The following is a 23,282-nucleotide window of genomic DNA, read 5'->3' as shown; positions in this document are numbered from 1 at the left end:
GTGAAGGGTATTTAACGTAATCTTAATTTTATATTAAGGTGTACTTGTGGAAACATTGTGACGCCGGACTACAATCGAGCTGTTTTCAGGCAGTACAGGGTCAATGTGACCCATTTATCGTCATGCAGATATTACCAGCTGATATGAGCCAATTACAGATAAATCAGCATCTGTGTTTATAACAGCCGATTTATGATTATTACAAAAAAAAAAAAAAAAACGAGTTGGATCCTTCCCTCAGGTCATGAGTGTTGCATAATTTGCCCATCAGAGGGCGCTCTGCAACTCCCCTGTTGATAACACTGCCTGCACCAAAAAACAAAACCATCAGCTGACCGGAGTCTTTGGTGCATGCAGAAAATAAAACAACGGAAAGTAGCTCCTGTTAACTCTCTTGCTCAGTGTCCACAGTCATTCTTCACATGAAATACATGACTTAATAATAAAAATAGCCCTCATCACTTCTCCTCTTCATTTATGAACCAGAGCAGCATGAAACAGTGAGCCGGTTCTAGCAAACTGTCCTATCCTTTCTCCCTAGTTCTCCCTTCTAAATGTTCTCCAACATCACAACTAACGCCGCTAATGCCATGTTTATCGGTGGAAGAGCGCCAACGTTAATGAGCCAGTAAACTATAGTGTTAAACGTATTCTAATTATATCTGTGAGCCGCTTGTCTGTAGTTATAGTCAATGCGTCGGAAATGATTAACCAGACAAAGTTATATAGCTCCTCTTTCAAATGTGCAACCAGAGTGTGAAATCTCACAGTTGCAGGTCCTCCTTGTAGACAGTCACGTAGTATTAGATGCATTCAACAGCAGGGTTTCCTTTAGGTCACTGTATCATAGACGGCATGTTTTAAAGCCAGGTGGTAGTAAGGAAATGGTTTTTCGAAGCTTTGGCTAGAATTGACAGTGCTGGTAAAGGGATAAGCTAAATGTGAATAATGAGTGTGATACATTTTGACAACGGCATTCAGGTGCATCTCAAAAAATTTGAAAATCGTAGAAAAGTTTATTTTCCCCCCGTAATTTAATTCAAAAAGTGAAACTGTCATTTATTCTAGATTCATTACATATTAATATTAAAAATACTTAGTCATTTATGCAAAACGACTTACAGTGGCTATATATGTCAGATGTCACACGTCTCTGGAGAAACTAGGGGTTAAGTGTCTTGCTCAGGGACACGTTGGTGGATGTCATGGTGGGAATCGAACCCGGGTCTCCAACCCCAAGGGCATGTGTCTTATCCACCGCATAAAGTGAAGAATTTCCAGCCTTTTTTGTTTTAATCTTGATTACAGCTTACAGCTCATGGAAATCCAGTATCTAAAAAAGAATTTTAGAAGGAAGAATTTATAATACAGAAACGTCGACCTGAGAATAACTCTCTAAGAAGCTTATTAGCTCAAAACCCCTGCAAAGGTTTCCTGAGCCTGTCATCTCTCAGCCTGGTCAAAGTTCTTTTAGGCACGTCATGCCACTCGGCAGCCATCTTGGCAACACCTCCGGACTAACAAAACCAGGAATGAATGGAGAGAGAGACAGAACTGCACATTTACAGGTCACCAGGACATAAAAACTATATGAATAGAATCAGCAGTAAAATCTAATAAAAATCGCTGAAATAGTTTGACGACTTTGCCCCAAAATAAGGTTCAAAAAGCATTTTTGCCGGCCGGTAATACTTCTACTGCGCATGCGTAGTAGAAGTGACGCATGCAAAGTAGACCCCTTACGTCAGTGGAACCACACGATTGGCTGAAAAACGTTTCCCGCCTCTGCTATTAAAAGAAGATGATTGGCTTTCTAGCGGGAGAGGTGAGACAACCGCCATCTTTGGTGTTACGGGCTTTCTCTGGTCTGATTCAGTACAGGTTCACAAACCGAAGTCTGAGGCATCGTTTAATGATTAATGAGACTGGGGAAAACACAAAACATATATTCTAAAGAAAATTATGGGACTCTAAGGATTAGTCAAATTAAACATGTGATGAGGCTCGACAGGGAGACATTTTGTTTTAAGAGGTAAGAACAATCTCTCGGGAAGTGCTCCGCTGTTCTTTGAAGTCAATGTGGAATTACAAAAAAACAAGAGTCACAACTGTGACTATGTGTAGCTGTGACGGCAGCCACCTGTCAATCAAAGCGGCCACGCCTCTAATAATGCAGAATTTTAAGGCTTACTATAATTTAAACAGGTGAGTTAAAAATACATTTACCCCCTCACAGTTGTCACAAAGGGCAAAATTAGCTATAACCGCTAAAACCATTTTTTGTACCAGGCTGTAAACATGTTTTATTCTGCTGTAAAGTTGGGCTTTTTAACATGGTGGCTAACGGAGATCGACTCCCTTTTGGAGCCAGCCTCAAGTGGCCACTTGATGAATTACAGTTTTAGGCATTTCTGGTTCTGCTTCACCCAGGAAAGCAGAAGGTTGTCGCTTGCCTTGTGCTGGGCTTACACTGTGCGATTTCAGCCCGTTTCTGAGCCGACTTTCGAGCCGCACGACTCATTTTAGAGTCGGGCCGAATTATCGCTTCATCGAGCGTCGTTTGCTATGCAGTGTAAAGGGGGAAGCGAGGAGCGTTCAACTGGCCGTCGGAAGAATTTCTGACATGTCTGAAATTTTGGTCGGCCGTCGTCAGGCTCTCGCACAGTTGAAGCAGAACCAGGAGTGGATTCCCTACAATCAGTAACTTTATCCTCACGGTGCCCGCGTAAAGTGTTGAACGGCGTCTGAAAGTGCCATGGCAACACAATGCTCGCTATCAAGTCAACAAATTGTACAGTAAAAACATAGCTGGTGCACCTCCAATGCTCTCTCTCTGTAAAAATAACATGCCATGCTGTCCACAACTTCCCATCCCTGGTCAATACACACCAGCGCCTCTCTTTTTAGACGTTTCCGCACACAGCTGATCAAGGCAGCACGTTTCTGCGCTGTTAGCATTATTGCTAGCAAACAAACTTCTACCTCCCTCAGAGCATTCAAATAAATCTTTATTGACTATTGTCAGTCAGAACGGTCCTCAGGGCAGTTTTATACACGTACAGTGTGAGCCAGGAAGAAAGACTGACCCAACAATGGCAGCATGAGTGGAGTAAAGACACCAGAGGGAGGAAGTTATATCACATCAAACCATCAGTTAACCCCGGGAATATAATGAATTTGCCTCGGATGGATCAAATTAAGTTGGCCAGATTAAGATTGGGACCTTGCAGGCTGGCAAGTGGACTGTTTCTGGTGGGGAAACATAGGGACGTCAAGTGTCAAGAATGTGGAGTGGAGGAGTCGGTCAAACATATCATGCACTGTGCGAGATATGCTGAGGAAAGGAGACGGTTATTCATGGGTCTAAACGATCTGGGAGTTGAACTATTATCTTTAAAAACTCTGATGGGTGAAGGTCCTAATCAAAAAGAGCATTGGAATTAATTCACTTTCTAAAATCTGCGGGCCTATATTGTAAAACATAGGCCAGGAGGAGCCTTAATGTAGACTGTCTCTATCAACAGTGGGAGGCCACAATGCACTAACAGTGCCTAGTCTGCCAAAAAGGAATAGAAGAAGAACTCAGCTCGTGGCTAACCATCGGACCGTACAGTGTGCGTGCCTACATCGTGAGCTTTGGCTTTATGTCAAAGACGATTTACTCGTACAGTGTGAGGTGGAATAAAACAACAAGATTTCTAGTCATACAGCGCATGACCAGCTTTAAACCTACTGCTCACTTTCTACAATCACCCCGGTTTTTTTTTTTGTTTGTTTTGTTGGTTTGGTTACAACGACTGGTAAATGTCGCCACATTACGGTGGTAGTTAGCTAGCTAAATGCTAAAAACACTCCAGGCACAACTTTCGTAAAACAAGCCACTTTCACACCGCCTTGTTTTCCGGAGCACATGTGGCTGCGAATTATGTTGCAAACGTTTGATCAGTATGAATGAGCGAATGCAGCACCGTAAAAATTCTAATAATGGTAGAGTCCCAAATAGCCGCCTGCCTGGCGTGGAAACACATTTTGACAAATAAACGCAGGTCCCCATTAAACGTCTGGTTCTTTGGATGTATAAAACCTCTTAAACCCCGCGGGGTCGCCCGCTTTAGCTGCTTCTAAGCTGCTTATCTAAGCGTAAGATCAATATGTCAGTATCGACGTGCTACACATCAGTTAGATTTGACAATTCAATCGTTCAGTTCATTGAAACGACAAGCCCCAAAGTCTAATTCTTATAGATTTACCGGTGTAACCAGCATGGCACAAGAGGAAAAAGAAAAAATGAAAAATGCCGACTCCCGTTACCTTTGAAGCGCTCGTTAAGTCCGAATGTGTCCGTTCCTTGATTCCTATTTATATTCCTTCAGTCTGTAAGGGTCCTCCGATCAAAAGAATCAAAACAGATTTTCAGGTTGTGAATCCCTCTGTCTGCTAACTTCTGCCACACTTCTCTCATCCTGCACCCTGTTTCACAGTATTCTTTCTGCATTTATTGCAGGATCTCTGAATGAAAGCAGCTACACTCTCCTCTTTCCCGTCATACTTCTATCCCTTAACGCCCAACCCTTGCAAATTTAGGCCAATCGAACACAAGTAACATGAAACAAACATAAACAACAACCAATGAACCCTCCTAATCTGTGTGCTACACAGTTTTAGATGCCTGGGTACAGCAGGGACGTATTTAAGTGTATTTAACACCCAATAAACAGGAACGCCAGACAACTGTTAATGACCTTCAAATAGATATTACATATGGCATCATGCCGAATACATTTAGCACACACACACTTTACTGACACAAAACATTTCACTTTAGTCTTAGTTCCACGGTGACACTCATGGTATTCAACACCTTTATTAGCATTACACCTAGCCCACAGTGTTGAGGACTGCACAGTCAGCATATTGCAGCAGTGAAACAAGATCCCAGGCTTCACACCACCAGTTTGTGTTAACTGTCTCTGTAGTGATCACCCACCACTGACAGGATGCTCCAGTCCAATAAATCACAGTGCCAGAGAGGCTGGAAGGAAGTGCAGCGTACAGAGAAGCAGTGCACCTGATTGCCTTCATCCATCAGAACAGTGCTGTGCAGCGGTGAACGGGGTGAAGCCCAGAGGATTTAATGCCATCGATAGAGAACAACGTAAACACAGCCTCTGTAGGAGAAGACTGGTATTGATTTTTATAAAATCTCAGGAATGCTGGTGGGGTTGCTGCTTCTCTACAGAATACTATACAATAGTATGAGTTTCATCCACGTGTCCAAATATTTCAATAACTGAACACATGAACAGCGATGCAAGTATCGTATCACTACGTTATTTTAATGCTCAATGTGGACTTTACCCACACTCACCTACACCTCTGGCCTCTTACCTCAAAACACACCTGCTCGCCCCGCCTCTTCCTGTCTCTCTCCATCAGCAGTACGTTTTATAAAGTCACCGAACAGTCCACTTTCACATGTGGCGGAAGCTTGTTAAAGATGTAGCCTATTGAAACGGTGTAAAGATCTGAATGAGATCTGCACTGGTGTGTTCACTGTTGTTTACCTGTTCCATGTTTGTCAAATATCCACTGTTTCTAATGTAATACCAGATAACATCTTTCATTCTGTGTTTGAGTCGCCAAATATATCTGGGTGCACAAGTAATGTGGGACACTGAAAGTCTAACTACCATAATGTAATGGCGCCGTTACTTACTTAAAGAAGTACTTCCGTAAATCTCGAAAAAATAGAAATAAAGACAGATTAATATTGTGTTTAACTCTGAAGCGCAGTGATTGGTTTAGGACAGAGCGACTGATTTAAAAGCTTTCGCATCCATCGAGGCTGTTGACTTCCCTTCGGTCTCTTTTCCCGTCCGTGTTGATAGGTTGTTACTTCTACAGACTACAGAGCAGCGACGCCTGCATCAGAGAGCCAAAATAGCTAATTTTAATATTAATTTAACCCAAACTTATTTTGCCGTTCAGTGACTCAAAGCAACTGCATGATCCGAACTGTGAGTTTTGTAAGCTCTTGTATCCCTAGTTCCAGGGGTTGTTTTGTAAAGCAGGACATATCTGGAGACATTCTGTTTTTGTTATTGTATCCAAATCCCAATTAAGAACCAAGAGCCAATTTTTTTATCCCTCAAGAGTTGGTGGAAACAGAGCTGAAAGGAGAGAGAATATTGGACCAGAATGGATGCTAACGTAGCTCTGTGACTGCTCGATACTGAAGAGGGCGGCAGCTCTTTGCCAATAATGCCTTTAACAAGCTAGATGCTGGGAAACTTAGCTTGTTTTGAACCCTGGTTAATGCAGCTTTAAAAATAACACATCAGACAGACAGTGATTGTACTATCAAGACTTAATTAATACCTTTTTAAATTTATTTTTTAAAATTGTGGCAGCAAAATCAAGAATCTTACGAAGTCAACTTGAATGCTTCTGACTGCACTGAATCACATCTCCTTTCAGTCTAAGTTTCTTAAGCAAACTGAATGACCAATTATGACCATTTCATTTTAAATTTGAAGTAACAGAGTGAAGGTGGATGAGAGATAATGGTGAAAAGGGGGGAGAAGAGAAATCTTGGCCAAAGCAGGCCTCAAAGGGAGTGTTTTCAAAGAGGTAATTATTACCACCCCTGCTCTCTCTACCTGTTATGAAAACCAGTCACATGGACAGCTTCTCCCTTTGAGGGACTGCCACCATGCCTCACAGCCATAAATAGAGCCAGGCAAAGGCAACATTAAATTATCTTATTTCACACAGTTTGATTTTGGGAAAAACCTGAGATGAATACTAAATAAAATCAGGTGGATGATGAATACATAGAGATTGGGGCGTCCCCAGGGTGGAGGTGTTGTAAGCCTCTCTGGAAGGCTCACACTGACGGAGGTTCCTGCTCTGAATGCTGAACAGATGTGAAAGTATAGAAATGGAGACGCAAGAAGAAATTATGCTCTGTAGGGGTCACACGTAATTTCAGTTTAATTTCCCAAATCATCAACTGCTTAAATGAAGCACTGCAACCAGCTAAGGTCAATATAGTCTCACTTCTTTCCATATTAGCTGCAATGTAGAAGTTACTGCTGTGGGAGTGATTTTAAAACAGTCAGCGTTGGAAACATGAAGAATTAAGTTCCAAATCTCGACTGCTGCTTCAAATATGCAGCATAAACAGGATAAACATGTGTTATCATTTATGTGTGAAGTGCGTCCTACTTGACATTACAAGCTACTAGGGATGTCACGACAACTGATACGTCGGGAAATTCAGGAAAACATGTCGGTACTCGTTTATCTAGGTACCAAAAGCATTGTGGGTAACGGGGATCAAACACATGGAGGACGGGACAAGTGTAGCTGCAGCGACAGCGCCGCCTCGACTCATCAAAAAGAAAGACTGTAAGAATCGTGTATACTTTCTGTTCCCATTGTTTTTGTTTGAGACAGCCTGCCAACTATGTAACATATGACGTTTAGAATGGCTAAAGGGTACCGTGTTTAGGCTAACATTATATAAATATAGCTAGTAGTAGTAGCAGCAGGACGCCGTCCTTACCGTAAAGTCATCTGTTCTAATGTCATTTAAATATAAGTAAATATTCCCGGACTTAGTGTGTCTCCAGGTCAGTATATTTAAACTGCTTGTATGTGTTCGAGCTGCACAATTAATTGAATATTGATCGCGATTTTAAAGTGTTGCCTTCTTACTCACAAAGGTTTTATTGCACTTACAGTAACGAGTGTAGTAATCTCCAAACTGACGTTGACTTCGCTCAGTGTTTGGAGGCACTGTGTTTTGGTAAATAAGGTCATTTTCACTAGCTCGCTATCTTAAAACTCTGAGGTGATTAGGAATCGGAATGAAAACAGTAAATAATATTAAAATATGTATAAAGCTAACTGTGAAAACTGGCTATAATTTGTATCAACACTATAAGTAAACGGTACTATAGAGCTGACCAGGCCATACGTGACAGATTGTGTTATAAGTGCAGCGTAACTCTGAATCAGGAGGTGCGTAGTGAGTGTTTGATTTTCCGAGCGGCAGAAAGTGACGGTGAGCGAAAATATTCCGGCAGTAAATGTGCTGTGTCTGTTATAGTGTGTCAGCTTCTCAAGACCAAGTCTGTGGTTTCCCACCTGCTGGAAAAGTGAAGCCGGTTAGCGCTAAGTTAGCTAACATCTCCCCTTCAGACTGCAGCTGAGCAGCTTCTACAGCAGCTACAGAGCTGCTATGCAACGTTGGTTACGTATTGTAACCCCAGATTCTATGAGGCAAAGTAACTGGAAGCTGTATTTTATTACTGCCTGCTTGTCCAATACTGTGAACATCAGGTACAAACTTAGACTAAACTGACGTAGCCTGCAGCTCCGTCCTGTACAGACTGATTCAATCATTTTTCAGTCTAAAAAAGAGGATTTGGAAAAGAAAGGACGGAGGTGACTGGAGGAGCTGAGGTTAGTAAAGCTAGTTAGTGATGCAAACTAGTCCTTTTAAAAAAAGGTAATGAGGAGACGTTTCTTTTTGGATTTTAATGTGCAAATAAAATGCACCTCAGAAGGGAGGAGGTTTCTCATGTTGCCTATTTTTTATATTAATGTCTACAGATAAATGTGAGAAGCTGTAAAATGAAGACACAAAAGGCAAACATGAACAGTCTATAATGATTCTGAGGTCATATTAAGAGGGTTTTCCTGCCGTTAAGGCTTAGGGGTGATGCCCAAAACATGCTGTGCCATCACTGTGAAATCACTGTAGAGCAACAGAACCAACCAAATTAGTTTCTCCAGATCTAAAGGCTGTCGTTCCTCCCCTGCAGACTGATCTTTGGCTGTTGGTTATTTATTATCTGCTCTAGCTTTTCCAACTATTTGTTCAGAGATATGGTGAAAATAATGGCCCAATATGATGTGAAATACATATTTTTCCATTTGAAAACATAACATTTTCTTGGGGGAGGTCCCCCAAACCCCCCGGCCAACACCAACACATTAAACTGGGAAAACACTGCAGTTTTAAGCTATTCTACGGTGCATCACATTCTCATGGACACAAGAGCAATGTTGCTGAGACATGTTGTGTTGGGGTTTTATATTCAGAAAAAATTTCTTCACCTCCACTGCTGAAAAAATGGGGGGGGGGGGGGGGGGGGGGGCTGTTCCTAACACTGTATATATATTCTATTGTTGCATCTGCAGTAGAGCTTTGTAAAACTTTTTAAAGGAGGGGATGTAAAAACATGTATGCTGTAAGTGTAAATATGGCACAAGTAGATAAAAATCCTAATTTTATTCAGAAGAAGAAGCTACTGTATTGTCACATACATGTTGTGTAATTCATGCTCTGCATTTAACCCGGGGACCAACACCAGATCTTTACCAGTGTCTGGTCAATAGCACTGACTGGAGAAGCCAACATGCCGGAGCACCCGGAGAGAATCCACGCAGACACGGGAAGAACATGCAAACTCCACACAGAAAAGCTGGGACGACCAGGGTTCGAACCCGCGACCTTCTTGATTTGAGGCCCCAGTGCTATTGATTGGAGGAGATATCTCTCTCTCTCTCTCTCTCTCCCTCTCCCCCTCTCCCCAGAATCCATATTTTGTGTACGAGTAGAACAAAAATTTAATCTTTGATTAGAATATTCATAATTTTCAAAAGGGCTCATTTGATAAAAAGCTGAGTCATGCAAATGTTTTAAAAAGATGACACTTTTTTTTAAGTTGAGATGATTTTTTTTCTCTCTCTCACAGTTGAATTGAGGTGAAAGTGATGTAATGATGTGTGCTGTCCGTTGAAACCTGAAATAGATTTTAAAAATCCAGAGAGTTTAATTATTTAACACATACCCAAAATACTACTAGACTCAGTGTTAGCAAACATGTCGAATCATGTTTTAGTCAGTGCCGCGGGTTCTGCTCTTCCGGGCTGTTAGTTTTGGAGCCATTATAAAAGTAGACATGAGGAAGAGAAAGACCCCGTCAACCTCTGAGGGAAATGCTCTGTTGGTCAAACTGATGGATGCTCTAAAGGATAATACCACTTTAATTATATTATTAAATACCATTTTAATAATGAGAAGTCCAAATGGCCACGGTCAGAACATTGAAATGTCTGCTGTACTACAGTTTTTGCTTTGAGAGGTTTTGTGCTTCTATTGTTTTTAAAAATCCAGACCTCAATCAAACAAAAATAATCCATTTTTTTAATTATTATTTAAGGTGTTTTGTCAGTGGAAACTACATGAGAAATATTTGGTTTAAACATCTTATAAGCGTTAATGATGATGGGAAATAAGAAAAGTTACTGTGAAACTATCTTTTGAATTTAATGAGGGCGGAGGATTGAACAGTCAAGCTCACCATCTGCCACAGTCACACAGAATAACACTTTGTGAGTGTTTGTGTAAGAATGTGGGCACGACCACATGTGGTGGTTTAATCTACGAAGTGCGTACAGTGAAAAGATCATTTAACTGATTCTTTCCCGACTGCAGCCCATCGAGCCAGTTAATCATACTTAACACTTATTAATTAATTACTAATTAACACTTTTCAGGGCTCCAGAGTGGGTGCACCTAAATTTTGTGGCATTTAGGTGCACAGTTGGTGGTGGGGTTTCTATGTTCCACAGTGTTGAGTTCTGCCAGTGAGTCGCAAGTTGAATGGGGGTAAAATAATAATTAGGGATGTCACCATAAACGATACTTTGGTACAAAGTTGATGCCAAAATTCTGAAAACATGTCGATACTCATTTTGGTAGGTATCAAAAGGTACCGGAGATCAAAAACGTGGAAGATAGCGACAAGTACAGCTGCAGCCGCTCCGCCACGTTGAAAACAAAAGAGTTTGGAAACCGAAGTAAAAATAGTTTCACAGCTGTTACCTTCAATAGCTCCGTGTCAAAGCCCCGATTTCTCACAGTTGGAGAGCTTATTTTCAGTGCGGACGTTTTCTGTTTGATCACCTGAAAAATCACCAATGATGACGATGCAGTTTGCAGCATCAAGAACTGAACGTCCGTCCAACACACCTGTTACTGTAGGAGCCTTAAAGTGCAATACAATCAATTTCAGTGAACAATAACTGTTTTGTTTTTCAATAAAGAAAATCTCAGACAACCGCCAATGTCGATCGTGACCACCCTTAAACATTTAACACCTGTGAGATTGTAAAGAAAATTCGATAAAATTATTATTTTTTTTTTTATTAAATATGCACAGTGTAAGGTTGTAATTTAAAATTTCTTACTGCCTTTATGAACATATTGACATCAAACCATCTCTCATCTCTCCCGGACATCCTCTCACAACTAACAGGTGTTAATCTCTGTAATGTTCAAATGTTTTTATTAATAGAATGCAGTATGGGATTTATTGCTGTGTTTTACTGTGGTATCGAAATGGTTTCGAGAGTCATGGAGTTTTACTGGTAGTATTGACTACTAAATTTCCAGTATTGTGACATCCCTAATAATAATTGTACAGCTCCTCTAGACTTTTGAAATGTTACTGCCAGAATGGATAATAATTCTGATAGTGAAACGAGCCACGATTGGGGGGGGGGGAGAAATAATCCATCATTTTACAGCCACTTGTTTGGTCGCTAACAAAACTGGCTTCAAAGAACAGTTGATTATTTTTAAACAACAGCAGTTTTTAAGCTTTGTTTTACATTAATGAAGTTTGTCATTTATTTGTTTGTGCTGTGATTCGAGTAAAGACAAATATTCACCCATAGTTGTTCCTGTTTACATCCATTTACATAACTATCAATGTGAATGGGAAATGACAAAAGGTTAGGATATTCTGTTATGGCGCTAAAGGGGCTGGGAAACAAATTTTGTGGTCTTTAGGTTCACCAGTGCAAAACGCTAGTCTGGAGCCCTGCTTGTTGGAAAGAAGATCATATCAAACATATAACATCAAAGACATATATGTGTAAATGAGTTAGCTTAGATTGGACTTAATTTAATCAGGCCTTGCAGTCTGAGGGGATTCACATGTGTTACTGTGTCTGTCTGCAGTGAGCCACCGTCAGTTTGACCTCTATTTGATCAGTCAAACAACCAGTAAACCAGACCAAGGTAGGTAATGTCTGTACGCCACAATAACATAAAAGAAGTCAGTTTATTAGGTGCACCTAGCTGCAATAAATCCTCCCTTCATGAAGGTTATGATTAATGTTTGTTTAAACTCTTTTAGAAACTTGTTGATTCAACTGTACTTCACATTCTGGAGGTTGTAGTTTGTGGTGCTGTTCGACTGTTCAGCATTGTACCGGGGAAGTGTGTTTTTAATATTTGCTGCATTCATTTTACCCAGATGCACCTAATAAACCTGTGCATGAGTGTATACTTGGTTGCAGTTATATAAGGAGTTCAAATGGGCCACGCTCAAGAGGATTTTGCAACCACCTCCACAGAAGAAATCTCTCTGAATGTCAATAAACAAACAAGCTTTTTTTGGGACTCATCCAAATATGAGTACCATGGTGGTGAAAAAAAACAAAAACACCAGTTACTTTTAGTATACAGATCCTGTTAGCCTGCTTAGACCTCTCAACCCCTGCCCACAGCTCAGATGTGTTCAGTGATTTAAATGGATCTGATGCATCTTTGTTGTGCTAACCGAAAAGGGGTCACCTTCCTACAGAGATAAGCTACCCAACTTTCTACATCCATGAAAATAAAAGCAGTGAAATGGCGACAACCGCAAATGAGACTGATAAAGCGATATATTCTTTGTTGACTGAAAATTATGAATGAATATGTCAGTGCGATGGAAACTTCACCCACTACCTATTGATTTGGGCAAAACAGGACAAAATAACCCACCTTTCAACAACAAACTGAGTGGCATGATCGCAATGTCAGACTGAATGAATGAAGTGAAACGAAATTGCAAGGAGGGTGAAAGGACAGGACGGAGTAGCAACAGAAAGCATCCTACCATTATGTACCTGTTTAATGGCTCCTGCGTTCAAATGTAGCTGGGAGGATGGCAGTCTTTAGCCTTTGACCTCAAACTGCTTCACATCAGCTGTAGAGAAGAGAAAAAGAGAAGGTGTGTTAAACAGTGTTTTTGGACTCTACTACCATATATTAAAAAAGGTTAACAAAGTACATGGTTTGTTTTTAAGCCACGCTAGCAGCGTGGCTGTAGGGATTGCAATGTCTGTCTCTTGGCTGGACTTGAACTGAATGAATTTTAAAATTTTAAATGTCATTACAGATCCAACAGTTGAATTGCCGACATTAAAGTTAATCAGTAAATTTTAGTCTGCAACAAACATAATGACGAATCACGATGCCAGCTCAACATTGCGGCCCAACCCGACTTTGGTTTATGACCAAACTGAGCATTCGTGTGGTGATGGAGAAATTCATGTGAACACCCCCACGAAGTCTGAGAAAATTCTGGTACACCAGTTGCCGAGTTGTTGATGTCTCGTAGAAACATGGCGTACAATATGGTTGAAGAAACAGGGGTGGAAATTAAAACCCACTAATCGCCAAATGCACTAAATGTTGGAAGGCTACATGCCACATTGGCGGGTAAATGTATTTGGCATGATATTGCCATAATATATCAATTTGACGGTAGGGCTGAACTATTTGGGGAAAAAAATAAAATAAAAAATATCTAAATGCGATTTTTCTGCCAGATATTGCGATTACGATTCGATTAGCGAATTTCAAAATAAAACACCCTTTGCAGACTCACGATCGTACATCAACAAAGTTAAAAGAGAACAAACAAAAAAAAGACAATTTAACTATGTAGCCTACTTAACCATGGTAGAAGCACCAAAATCAAGAGCAAGTGAACAAATAAGCAAAATCTGAAGCAAACTCAGCAAAATTAGAGGGGAAAAACACTCTTATTCTGAAATGCTCCATGTAGGATCTGTAGCCCAGAGCGAGGCGGAACGGGCTCACAGAGAGCTGTTATCTGTAGTTGAAGCACACAAAATGACAAATTAACACTGGTGTAGGCTAAACGCTTAGCTGCTGAATCGCAATTTCGATTTGAAAACGATTTATCGTTCAGCCCTATTTGACGGTCATTAACAGTTGCCCGGAGTTCCTGTTTATTGGGTGTCGCACTTAAATACGTCCCCGCTGTACCCAGGGATCTAAAATCTTGTAACACACAGATTAGGGGGGTTCATTGGTTGTTGTTTATGTTCGTTTCATCTTACTTGGGTGGGCATTGGGGGATAGAAGTCCGAAGGGAAAGAGGGGAGAGTGTGGCCCCTTTTATCCAGACATCCCGCAATAAATGCAGAAAGAATATCCGCCACATTTGCCCATTCATACCGATCAAACGTTTGAGACCCAATTTGCAGTCATGTGTGCTTTTACATAGCGCTCCAGAAAATAAGGCAGTATGAAAGCGGCTGTTGTTACGAAAGTTGTGCCTTGAGTGTTTTTAGCATTTAGCTAGCTAATTACAACCGTATTGCGGCGACATTTACCAGGTGTAGTAGCCAAACCAACAAAATAAAAAAAGCCAACGAAAAGGAGGCTGAAGCAGACCATAAAAAAATTAATAAAGTTGGCGGTCCAGTCTAGTGTCGGATACCCTGTCAGATCTTCTTATCGTGCAGCTCTCCTCCCCAGAGATCAACGAATACGATTTATAGACTGTAACATAATAAATGTTTCTGTCAGAACCAGGAGGCCAGACTTCCTGAATCGTGCAAAGAGGCTGATTTGTAGAAAGTGAGCAGTCCGATGAGGAGTTTGAAGTCGAATGATAAAGCATGATTAAGAGTGAGCAGAGATGATTTAAGTTGAATGATTAATAAGCACCTAGTAAGTTTAGAAAACAATTTACTGTTATGTCTTAAGATTTAAAAGCAATGATCTGATTTTGCTTCACACTTCACTCTGGCCTCTTCTTTAAGTTTGTATTCGACATAATATCATCTTATCTCAAATAAAAAAGGACTGAAACAAATGTATGTATGACGCAAAAAGGCAATTTCTTATTTTGGCCGGTAAAAAATATGTTTGGCCGGTGGATTTTTTCCCCTCTACCAGTCCCGTTGGCAGGTGAGCCAAAAAGTTTCCATTCCTGATTAGAAACATTTGATTAATTGTGCAAAATCAAGTATTGCATGTACTGTTAGTTTGTTGTCCATATAAATAGACCTAAATTCATTAGGACAGTTTTTTTATTAGCAGTATTTGCAGTACAAGCAATATCTTAGTGGTTTTAGGTAATGTACTGGTGCAGTAACTCTGGGACAAAAAAAATCACTTTGTAATAGAAAACTGTTTCAGCACACTTGGAAGACAATGACAATCCAACACGTCTTTGTTTTAGCATCCATGGTTCCACATTCAGACTTAAAAGCACATGAACACACCAAAGTTGGAGGAACGACTTCACAACTCGGGAAATGGGACCATCCGAGGAGCACGTGAATGCAGCATTAACACCGGCAAAACATTCCTACCAGCTCCCGGTTTCCTCCCAGGTTCACAATTCTCACATATTTATCCCGATTTATAACAAATAGTTCACAGATTTTTGTCCCGACAACAATACAGCTTCACCAAATGTCGTTTCCTAGCATGCACTGAGGAGAGAGCACACTCTCTGCATGTTACATATCTGAAAATAATCCATGCTGAGATGTGACACCATTGAGGAGATCCAGTATGCGGTCTGCAGGGCTCATTAAACACATTTAAACACACACATTTCTTAAGGCATCACGATTCAAAAGATTCTCCCTCTAGACAAAACCACAGATGAGTTCGTACTATGACTCGGACCTCGGACTCTACCTTTGTCCAGCTGTTTCTGCAGCCACCGCCACAGAAATTAAATCATGATCGATGAGGTTAGTGCACTGGTACCGTACAGCGCTTGCGGTCCATTAGGCCATGGGAAATGCCAAAGAAAAAGGAAAAATCACTGCAGTAATGAGAGTGATTCATCATCCTGCGGCGTTAATGCCCAGTGTTTTTGTGCTATACATGATTCACAGTTCATGATTCATTTCTTTTCTTGTTTGTTTTCAAGATGTGATTCAGAACTGCAAGAACAGTTTGTCACTATCGTCCAGCAGTAAACACACATGAAGAGAGATTAAGAAAGCCGCGACAGAACGCTGTAAGTGGCCGCAAGCTGTAAAGTTTACTATTGTTCAGCTGGTGACATACCATCACACAGACAACAGTGCAACAAATACTAAAAGTGGACTAATCCTTCAGTGCTTATGAGCTCTTTTGTTTGCCTTTCACTGTTGACAAAGCTTTTGTTTAATATTCAGCACGGCTATTGTCCCCTGTGGGCCGCCATATCTTGATCTGTGAGAGCAGACGACCAGGCCGTTGTTTCCAGCTCATTCTGGGTGAGAAAACTGAAGTAGTCTGGCTCTGAAAACAACTAGACATGCAGCTTTATGCTGCAGAGACCGTCTCTCGAGTTTGACTTTGTTTGAAGTTAGTGATCCAAACTTGTCTTTATTTAATAAGTTATTTATTTGTAATTTAAAAAGGTTTTCAGGGCCTTTCAGAGTCCCACAACCACTAAAGTTTATTTTTTCATTAAATGAAATTAGGAATTAAAATGATAACATTAAAATCTTGTCACAGCAAAGAAAACTAAATCAGGACAGTGTTTTATTACATAGTGTTAAATAAAGCCAAATAACAGGCCAATAAAACGCTGTTTTGCTGAGAAAGTACAGAAAAGAAACTTGTACTAAAGGCAGAATTTTCACTGCATCCAACAACAGCCACAACAGTACATTAGGTACAGTAACGGAGCGCAGAAGGGCCAAACATATTTAAGGCAATTCAGAGACAACACCTCAATTAAGTTTATTTTTTCCACCTTAAAAACACTCACTACATATCTCGATCACAAGTCTTTAAAAAAAAGTAAGAAATCCTCATCAAAATGTTTGTGTATTATGCATTTCTATACAACAAGATGTCGACACATTTCCTTTTTTTTTTTTAACACTTTAAAATATACAGTAGTAGGGATGTTATGATACCAGATATTTAGAGATACCAGTAAAATTCCACGGTTCTCTATATGAATTTGATACCATGGTAAAATACAAAACAAAACATGCCATGTACTTCAACATACAGCTGTCACAATCTCTCAGGTGTAAAGTGTTTGAGGGTGGTCACTATTTACATTGGCAGAGATTTTTATATTGAAAATACAAAACAGTGCCCTGCGATGGACTGGCGACCTGACCAGGGGGTACCCCGCCTTTCGCCCAATGTCAGCTGGGATGTACGCAGGATAAGCGGTTGACGATGGATGGATGCAAACAAAACAGTTATTGATGATTGAAATGAACAATAGACACGGTCCCTAACTCCTCCTACAGCAACAGGTGCGTTGGACAGACAATTAAATTCTTGGCGCTGTAAACTGCATAATCATTCATCTTTGGTGATTTTCAGGTGTTCAAACTGTGAAACATCTGCCTGAATCAGCTCTCCAACTGTGAGAAATCAAGGCTTTGACACAGAGCTATTGAAGACTAACTTTCCATCTCTTTTCTATTCTACGAGTCGCTGCACTTGTCGCCGTCTTCCACGTGTTGGATCTTCAGTACCTTCTGTACCTAGAAAAACGAGTACACGTTTTCAGAATCTTGGTATCGACTCGTGACTTCCCTATAGCCTACTGGGGTGGTGATGGAGCAGTGGATAAGACACATGCCTTTGGTGCGAGAAACCCGGGTTCAATTCCCCATTGTGTCCCTGAGCAAGACACTTAACCCCTAGTCGCTCCAGAGGCGTGCGACCTCTGACATGTATAGCAATTGTAAGTCGCTTTAGATAAAAGCGTCCGCTAAATGAATAAACGTAGATGTTGACCCAAGTCCAGTTAATTATTTTGTTAAATAACTCAAAAACAACTTTTTCCTCAAAAAGGTTTTTCCAATTTGTGCAACACACGACAGCCTCTATCCTCCTGCTTTCCATTTGGATGATGAAAAATAAACCTCATGTCAGGATGAAAATCTGATGTAAGAATATGACTATAATTGTGGTTAAACTATTTAATATTTTAGGTAAATTTCATGTTTGAGCAGGATATTGTCTTGTAATCCAGGCAGCTGTGCTGATGATGCAAGCCCGTCGAACAGAAGGCACATGACTCACGGATGTGGAGGATCTCTGCCCACACAGCGTTCTCCCTGTTTCTTACTTGCTCCACTTCAGTGAGAAACTGAGAGGGGGGAAGAAAAAAAAAAATAAAAAAATCACATTCATGTGCAGATGAGGTGAGACGGTGACTAATCCTGCACCAACTGAACATTTTTGGGAGGCCTGAGTAACGGTTTTCATCTCTGAAGTGTTTGAGTCAGAGATGCAGATTCAAGCTCCATCAAACACACCTGAGCTCAAAGTGGACCTGATGAAAGCAAGTTGAAAAGGAGATGACCGCTCCTGCCGTTTTAATGTGTGCATCAACAGAGTCACAGCTGAAAACATTACAACAAAAAAAAAGTTTGAGTAGGAGGAGTATGAAAACCTGACAACCCCCACCAACAACAACATGGACCCAGATAAGCAAACTGAAGCGCACCGTCAAAAGCTGGTTTCAAACTAAAACTTATTATGGGACTGCTTTACCCCTGATGGGAGTGTGATGAAAAGAGAATTATTCCCACTTGCTGCCAACACTTGAGCCCTCGGTGCCATCTGAGAGCGCTGAGCTGTCAGCCAGTCGAGGACAAACCCAACCTTAAAAAGATTAAAGTAAAAACGTCCAGCACAGAGGTACACATGTAATCCTCCAGAGACCCATTTACACTTGAGGTGGAGAGTGAGACGCCCACTCTCCTCAGACAGCTGGGTGCTCCCTGCACAGCGGCGGCGGAGGAGGAGGGTTGGTGCTGCTTCTCGTCATCCTGATACTAACTTAAATTAACTGCTGTTTATTAAGCGACATCAATACGCCCGGTGTGACTGAAAGCTACCTTTCATGGAGATGATCCAACTCCCAGGCGTACCACAAAGTGAACCACTGTCCCGGGACCACACAGGGAGCAGATTCCTCTCGCTGTAATTGCCTTGTAATGTAAAAGAAACGTCACCGTCATTACAGCCAAGGCCATCTGGTTCAGGTTTGGAAAAATAAACTCGAGTGCGTGGAGAGAAGTGACTGTGTGCTGGTTTCTCTCTGCAGCCATATTTAGACTCTTGCTGTTCTGAATTATTGGCTCCCGCGTGCTAAGTGTGTGTACGAGTGGCTTGGCACCAAATGCTCTCGTGATTTAGCCACTGTGTTACAGCTTCTTTACTTCTGACTGAATTACCAAAGCATTTTGGTTGTGTGCAGTAAAAGCTACCATACTGTAGTGAGCCTCTAAACACAGGAGAGTTTGTAATCCAGTCCTGTTATTTCCAATAACTAAATATTATAAATGTACGCCCCTACTACATACGTTTCCTCACATCTCGACCACAGGGTTTTTCCTGCATAGAGAATTTTTTGCCCCCGAAGAGGTTTTAGCGAGCGCCAAAGGAAAATCTCCAGCGCCAAAATGATCAGAATTGGGGAAAAAAAAATTAAATAAATAAATAGCATTTCAAAAATTCTCCAAATGTGTTTTAAGCCATTTATCAAACAACTGTTGAGCAAGCAGAAAATAAACTTAAATATGACATTTTGACTTCCAGCTGCAAGCTCCACTACAACGCTCACGCTAATGGGAGAGACTAATCACTTCCTGTTATTTCTCAAAATATAAAAGCCGTTTGTGCTTGAAGAGCGTCGGTATTCACTGGATGGTTTTCACATTTTACTCTTTGGCGTACCGGCACTCTTCTCTCCAAATCAGGTTCTCTGGGCAGTACGTCACGCTCACCTGTTCCCGTTCTCGCCTGCATGCTAATCTCCGCAGGGAGAAGCGTGTCTGCTTAAGTCAAGAAGCTGGTAAATCACCGTTAATCCAAGGTTCTGCTGCACGACTCCTGACAAACTCTACATGCAGACATTAGAGACTGAATTACGCCGCAACCCACAAGTCAAACCATAAGCCGCCATTAACTATAAACTTATGTTCTGTATGCACGTTTTTATTATTGACAAGTTAATGCTATAGTAGCCTTACTATTATCTGAAATTATAATGAATACTAAGGGCGCTCCGATCGATCGGCCACCGATCATAATGGCCGATAATGGCTTTAACTAGTTTGACCGGTGGTCGCTAAAAAGGCGGATAAGAAAAGCCGATCAGATGATGCAATACTCGCCAGACAAATTTTCAAAATGTTTCACTACGCTGTCTGAGTGTTTTTCAAAGCTAGCTAGCACCAAAGTGAAAAACGGAGACCTTTTGCTACGTTGCCGCCTCCCGTCCAGATTAAAACGGTGAATCAGAAGATGCTTGTTTGAAAACGCTGCGGACCCGATGGACAAAACAGAGGACTTTATAGAACGATGACACTCACTCGCATTCGGCTTTGTGAGTCGGGCTAACCATACGGCAAACCATATGAAATTATAATGAATATAGTTGCCTATGTAATATTAACAATTACACAATTGCCTGAACTCCTTTATCTCCTAAATATTTTGGCTACAGCCTTTTTTGTTGCAGTTTTAATGGTTGTAGTAAATTTATAAAGATGCTGTTTGTTCAGTTTTTGTAGTTTATTCCACAGTAAAGCTATATTTGTTAAGCTATAAGATGTTCACAGTAACCAGGCAAAGGCTGCTATGGTTTAAGTCTCCAACACAGATTGAGCGGAATTTGTTGCCCATGTTTCCTGGCAATAAAATAAACAGTAGTCATTTCATGATACTTTATCATCTGTTAACCACAGTGGTGTAGGCAAATATCAGAGAAGGCAGATAATCCAAATCTGCTGAACCGTCTCCTACACATCCACTCCATCTGTGGCAGACTTCTTAGAAAAGAACCACTGAGTGTTTCTGTCACTCATTTGTATGAAGGCGATTAAGCTAGCTGCACCTAAATTTGGAGTGCACACCTATTCAAGCCTTTATGGTAACTGAAGCGGCCCAGAGCGAGCTGACAGGCAGGTTAGAGACTTTATCCTGTCAGTTTGTCTCTTTACAGAGACAAGTGTTGCAGCATGAGAGTCCTACCTGAAGAGAGACCGTGAAGTCTTCATGTTACGCCGGACGAGAAGCACATACAACATTTATCAAACCGGGTCGGACTGGATGAATTTAGCGCGAGGAGGAAACACATGCGACAACGTCCGGTTTTCAAAATAAGGCGTCTGTACAGGATGGAAATAAGATTAATTGGATTATTTTCACAGAAAGTATAAAACATATTACATGTGTCCATTAAAAGTAAATGTACACATGTACCTCGAGTAAAAAGCACATTTATAAAAATAAAATATAAAATATATAAAAAAAAGAGGCAAAAATGTAAATGTACTCGTTATATTCGGTTTCAGCCAAGAATTTCAGTTTCAGTCCATCCCTACTAGCGTGTCTGCTTAAGTCAAGAAGCTGGTAAATCACCGTTAATCCAAGGTTCTGCTGCACGACTCCTGACAAACTCTACATGCAGACATTAGAGACTGAATTACGCCGCAACCCACAAGTCAAACCATAAGCCGCCATTAACTATAAACTTATGGAGCCATATGGAGATGTGACTTCTTTGATCTGCTTTGGTACTTGTGGCAGCAAAATTAAACCATGCCATGATTAAATCCGTGTATGGTTCGTTCTTTCATGATTTCGTTTCAAAACCAAATCGGAAAATTAGAAAAGGACTTGTTTTTTGTTTTTTTTCCCCTGTAAAAAACGGAAAAACCAAAAACCAGACATCTGTTTTGTTTTTCTGTTTTAAACCCATAACAGGAGCTGCGTCAAGACTCCGGCCAGGGTGCGACCTCCTCTCCCTCGCCCTGTACGCTCCAGCCCCCCCGCTCCCCCTCCGTTAGCCCTACTATGGGTTGTGTTGCCAGGGGAACCGGCGCTCTGGACGCTCAGTGGTCGTTCCCTCTGTCTGGATGAAGTCTGAGCTCCTTATTTTACATAATCCACGTGTTCCTGCAGCTGGAGGCTCTCCGCAGCTCCGCAACTTTCTAAATCCCAAAAATAAAAGGTCAGGTCAGGTGGAAACAGTGTAGAGAAGCAGAAGGAAAATTACCCAACATTTTAATCTGTGTATGATTCGTTAATATACAGCTCGCGGAATTACCTACCAACAGTTCATGTTTGCTGTGTACCGGTGGATGTACTGACAACTATCAACTAAAAACCGGAGGATCCTCAGGAAAGCGTTCCTGTTTCAGCTGCCAGTGAGTTACAAACTGAACGTTGAGCCAATATTATATAGCTGCAGCTTCCGGTACTGCAGTTATATAATATTGTAACTAAAAACCCACTTATTTTGATGTTCAAGCTCATCTTTATTACATTTAATCAGGCACCGCCATCGCCCCAAGTATATCTGCTGCAGGTTTATCAAGTGTAACACACAAAGCTACACAAATCATTAAATATCAAAATCAATATTTTACCATTAAAATAGAAAAACAAAACAGATGTCTGTAAAAACAGAAAAACCAAAAAACAGAAAAACCAAAAAACGACTTGGTTTTTTGGTTTTGAAATGAAATAATGAAAACATACATGGATTTGATTAGAGCAGCAATGATTAACCAATTAGTTGTCAGTTATTAAATTAATCACAAACAATTTTGATAACTGATTAGACTAGTCGGTTTGAGTACATTTTTTAAGAAAAGTAAACACTAATTTCCATTTTGTCACAATTTTCTGGACCTCTAAAGAAAAAGGAGAAGCTGATAAAGCCCCTGTCCTGTGACAGAGCTCAGAGTTCAGGGCCGGGGTCGCTGAGTGGAGGGCTGACCATCTGCTTTTCAATTCAGTTTGACTGCATTTAATCTCGTTAAAACTAGACGCCTCTGAAAGAGCACCAGGGCATTAGCATGATGTGTCTGCATTGTGTTTGAGGAGAACAGGTCGCGTCTACGGCTGGTAATTTAATCAACATATTAAGGAAACGACTTCACTTCCTTCTTCCTTTCTTCCAGATTGAGTCACTAAATTGCAGTCTTTTTAAATTCCTCATGAGCAGATTTGATCATTTGAAAAAGCATCATTAAACAAATTCTTAATTGTTTCTCTTTGCTTTTCTCTAGTTTTTGTATATTTTGAAATACTACATGATACTTTCACCTCTTCTGAGAAGGCAAAAATCACATGTTCGCAATTAACTGATTTGTTATTGGGTTTATAAAAAAGGTCAATA

General features: G+C 40.8%; 1 protein-coding gene across 4 annotated transcripts in view; it reads right to left on the bottom strand.

Moving 5' to 3' along the window:
• The window catches only part of LOC119890472 (tetraspanin-18-like), a 45,326-nt gene that overhangs the window by 17,289 nt on the left and 4,755 nt on the right, over positions 1–23,282 (bottom strand). The window contains exons 2-3 of one of the 4 annotated variants that reach the window (XM_038701767.1): positions 18,167–18,233; positions 12,966–13,055 (exon numbers count right to left, since the gene is read on the bottom strand). In XM_038701767.1, the coding sequence (XP_038557695.1) occupies positions 12,966–12,968 (3 nt within the window). In that variant the 5' untranslated portion in view covers positions 12,969–13,055; positions 18,167–18,233. The remainder of the gene's footprint in view (positions 1–12,965; positions 13,056–18,166; positions 18,234–23,282) is intronic. The other 3 variants (XM_038701769.1, XM_038701766.1, XM_038701768.1) reach the window with 3 other exon arrangements.

The sequence above is a fragment of the Micropterus salmoides genome, unplaced genomic scaffold (assembly GCF_014851395.1).
Source record: "Micropterus salmoides isolate LMB-PRFRI ecotype aquatic unplaced genomic scaffold, ASM1485139v1 Ms_hic_scaffold_6, whole genome shotgun sequence".
In the NCBI taxonomy this organism is placed as follows: domain Eukaryota; kingdom Metazoa; phylum Chordata; class Actinopteri; order Centrarchiformes; family Centrarchidae; genus Micropterus; species Micropterus salmoides.
Note: the sequence above shows the minus strand (reverse complement) of the source record. Positions and strands in the feature narration are given on the sequence as shown.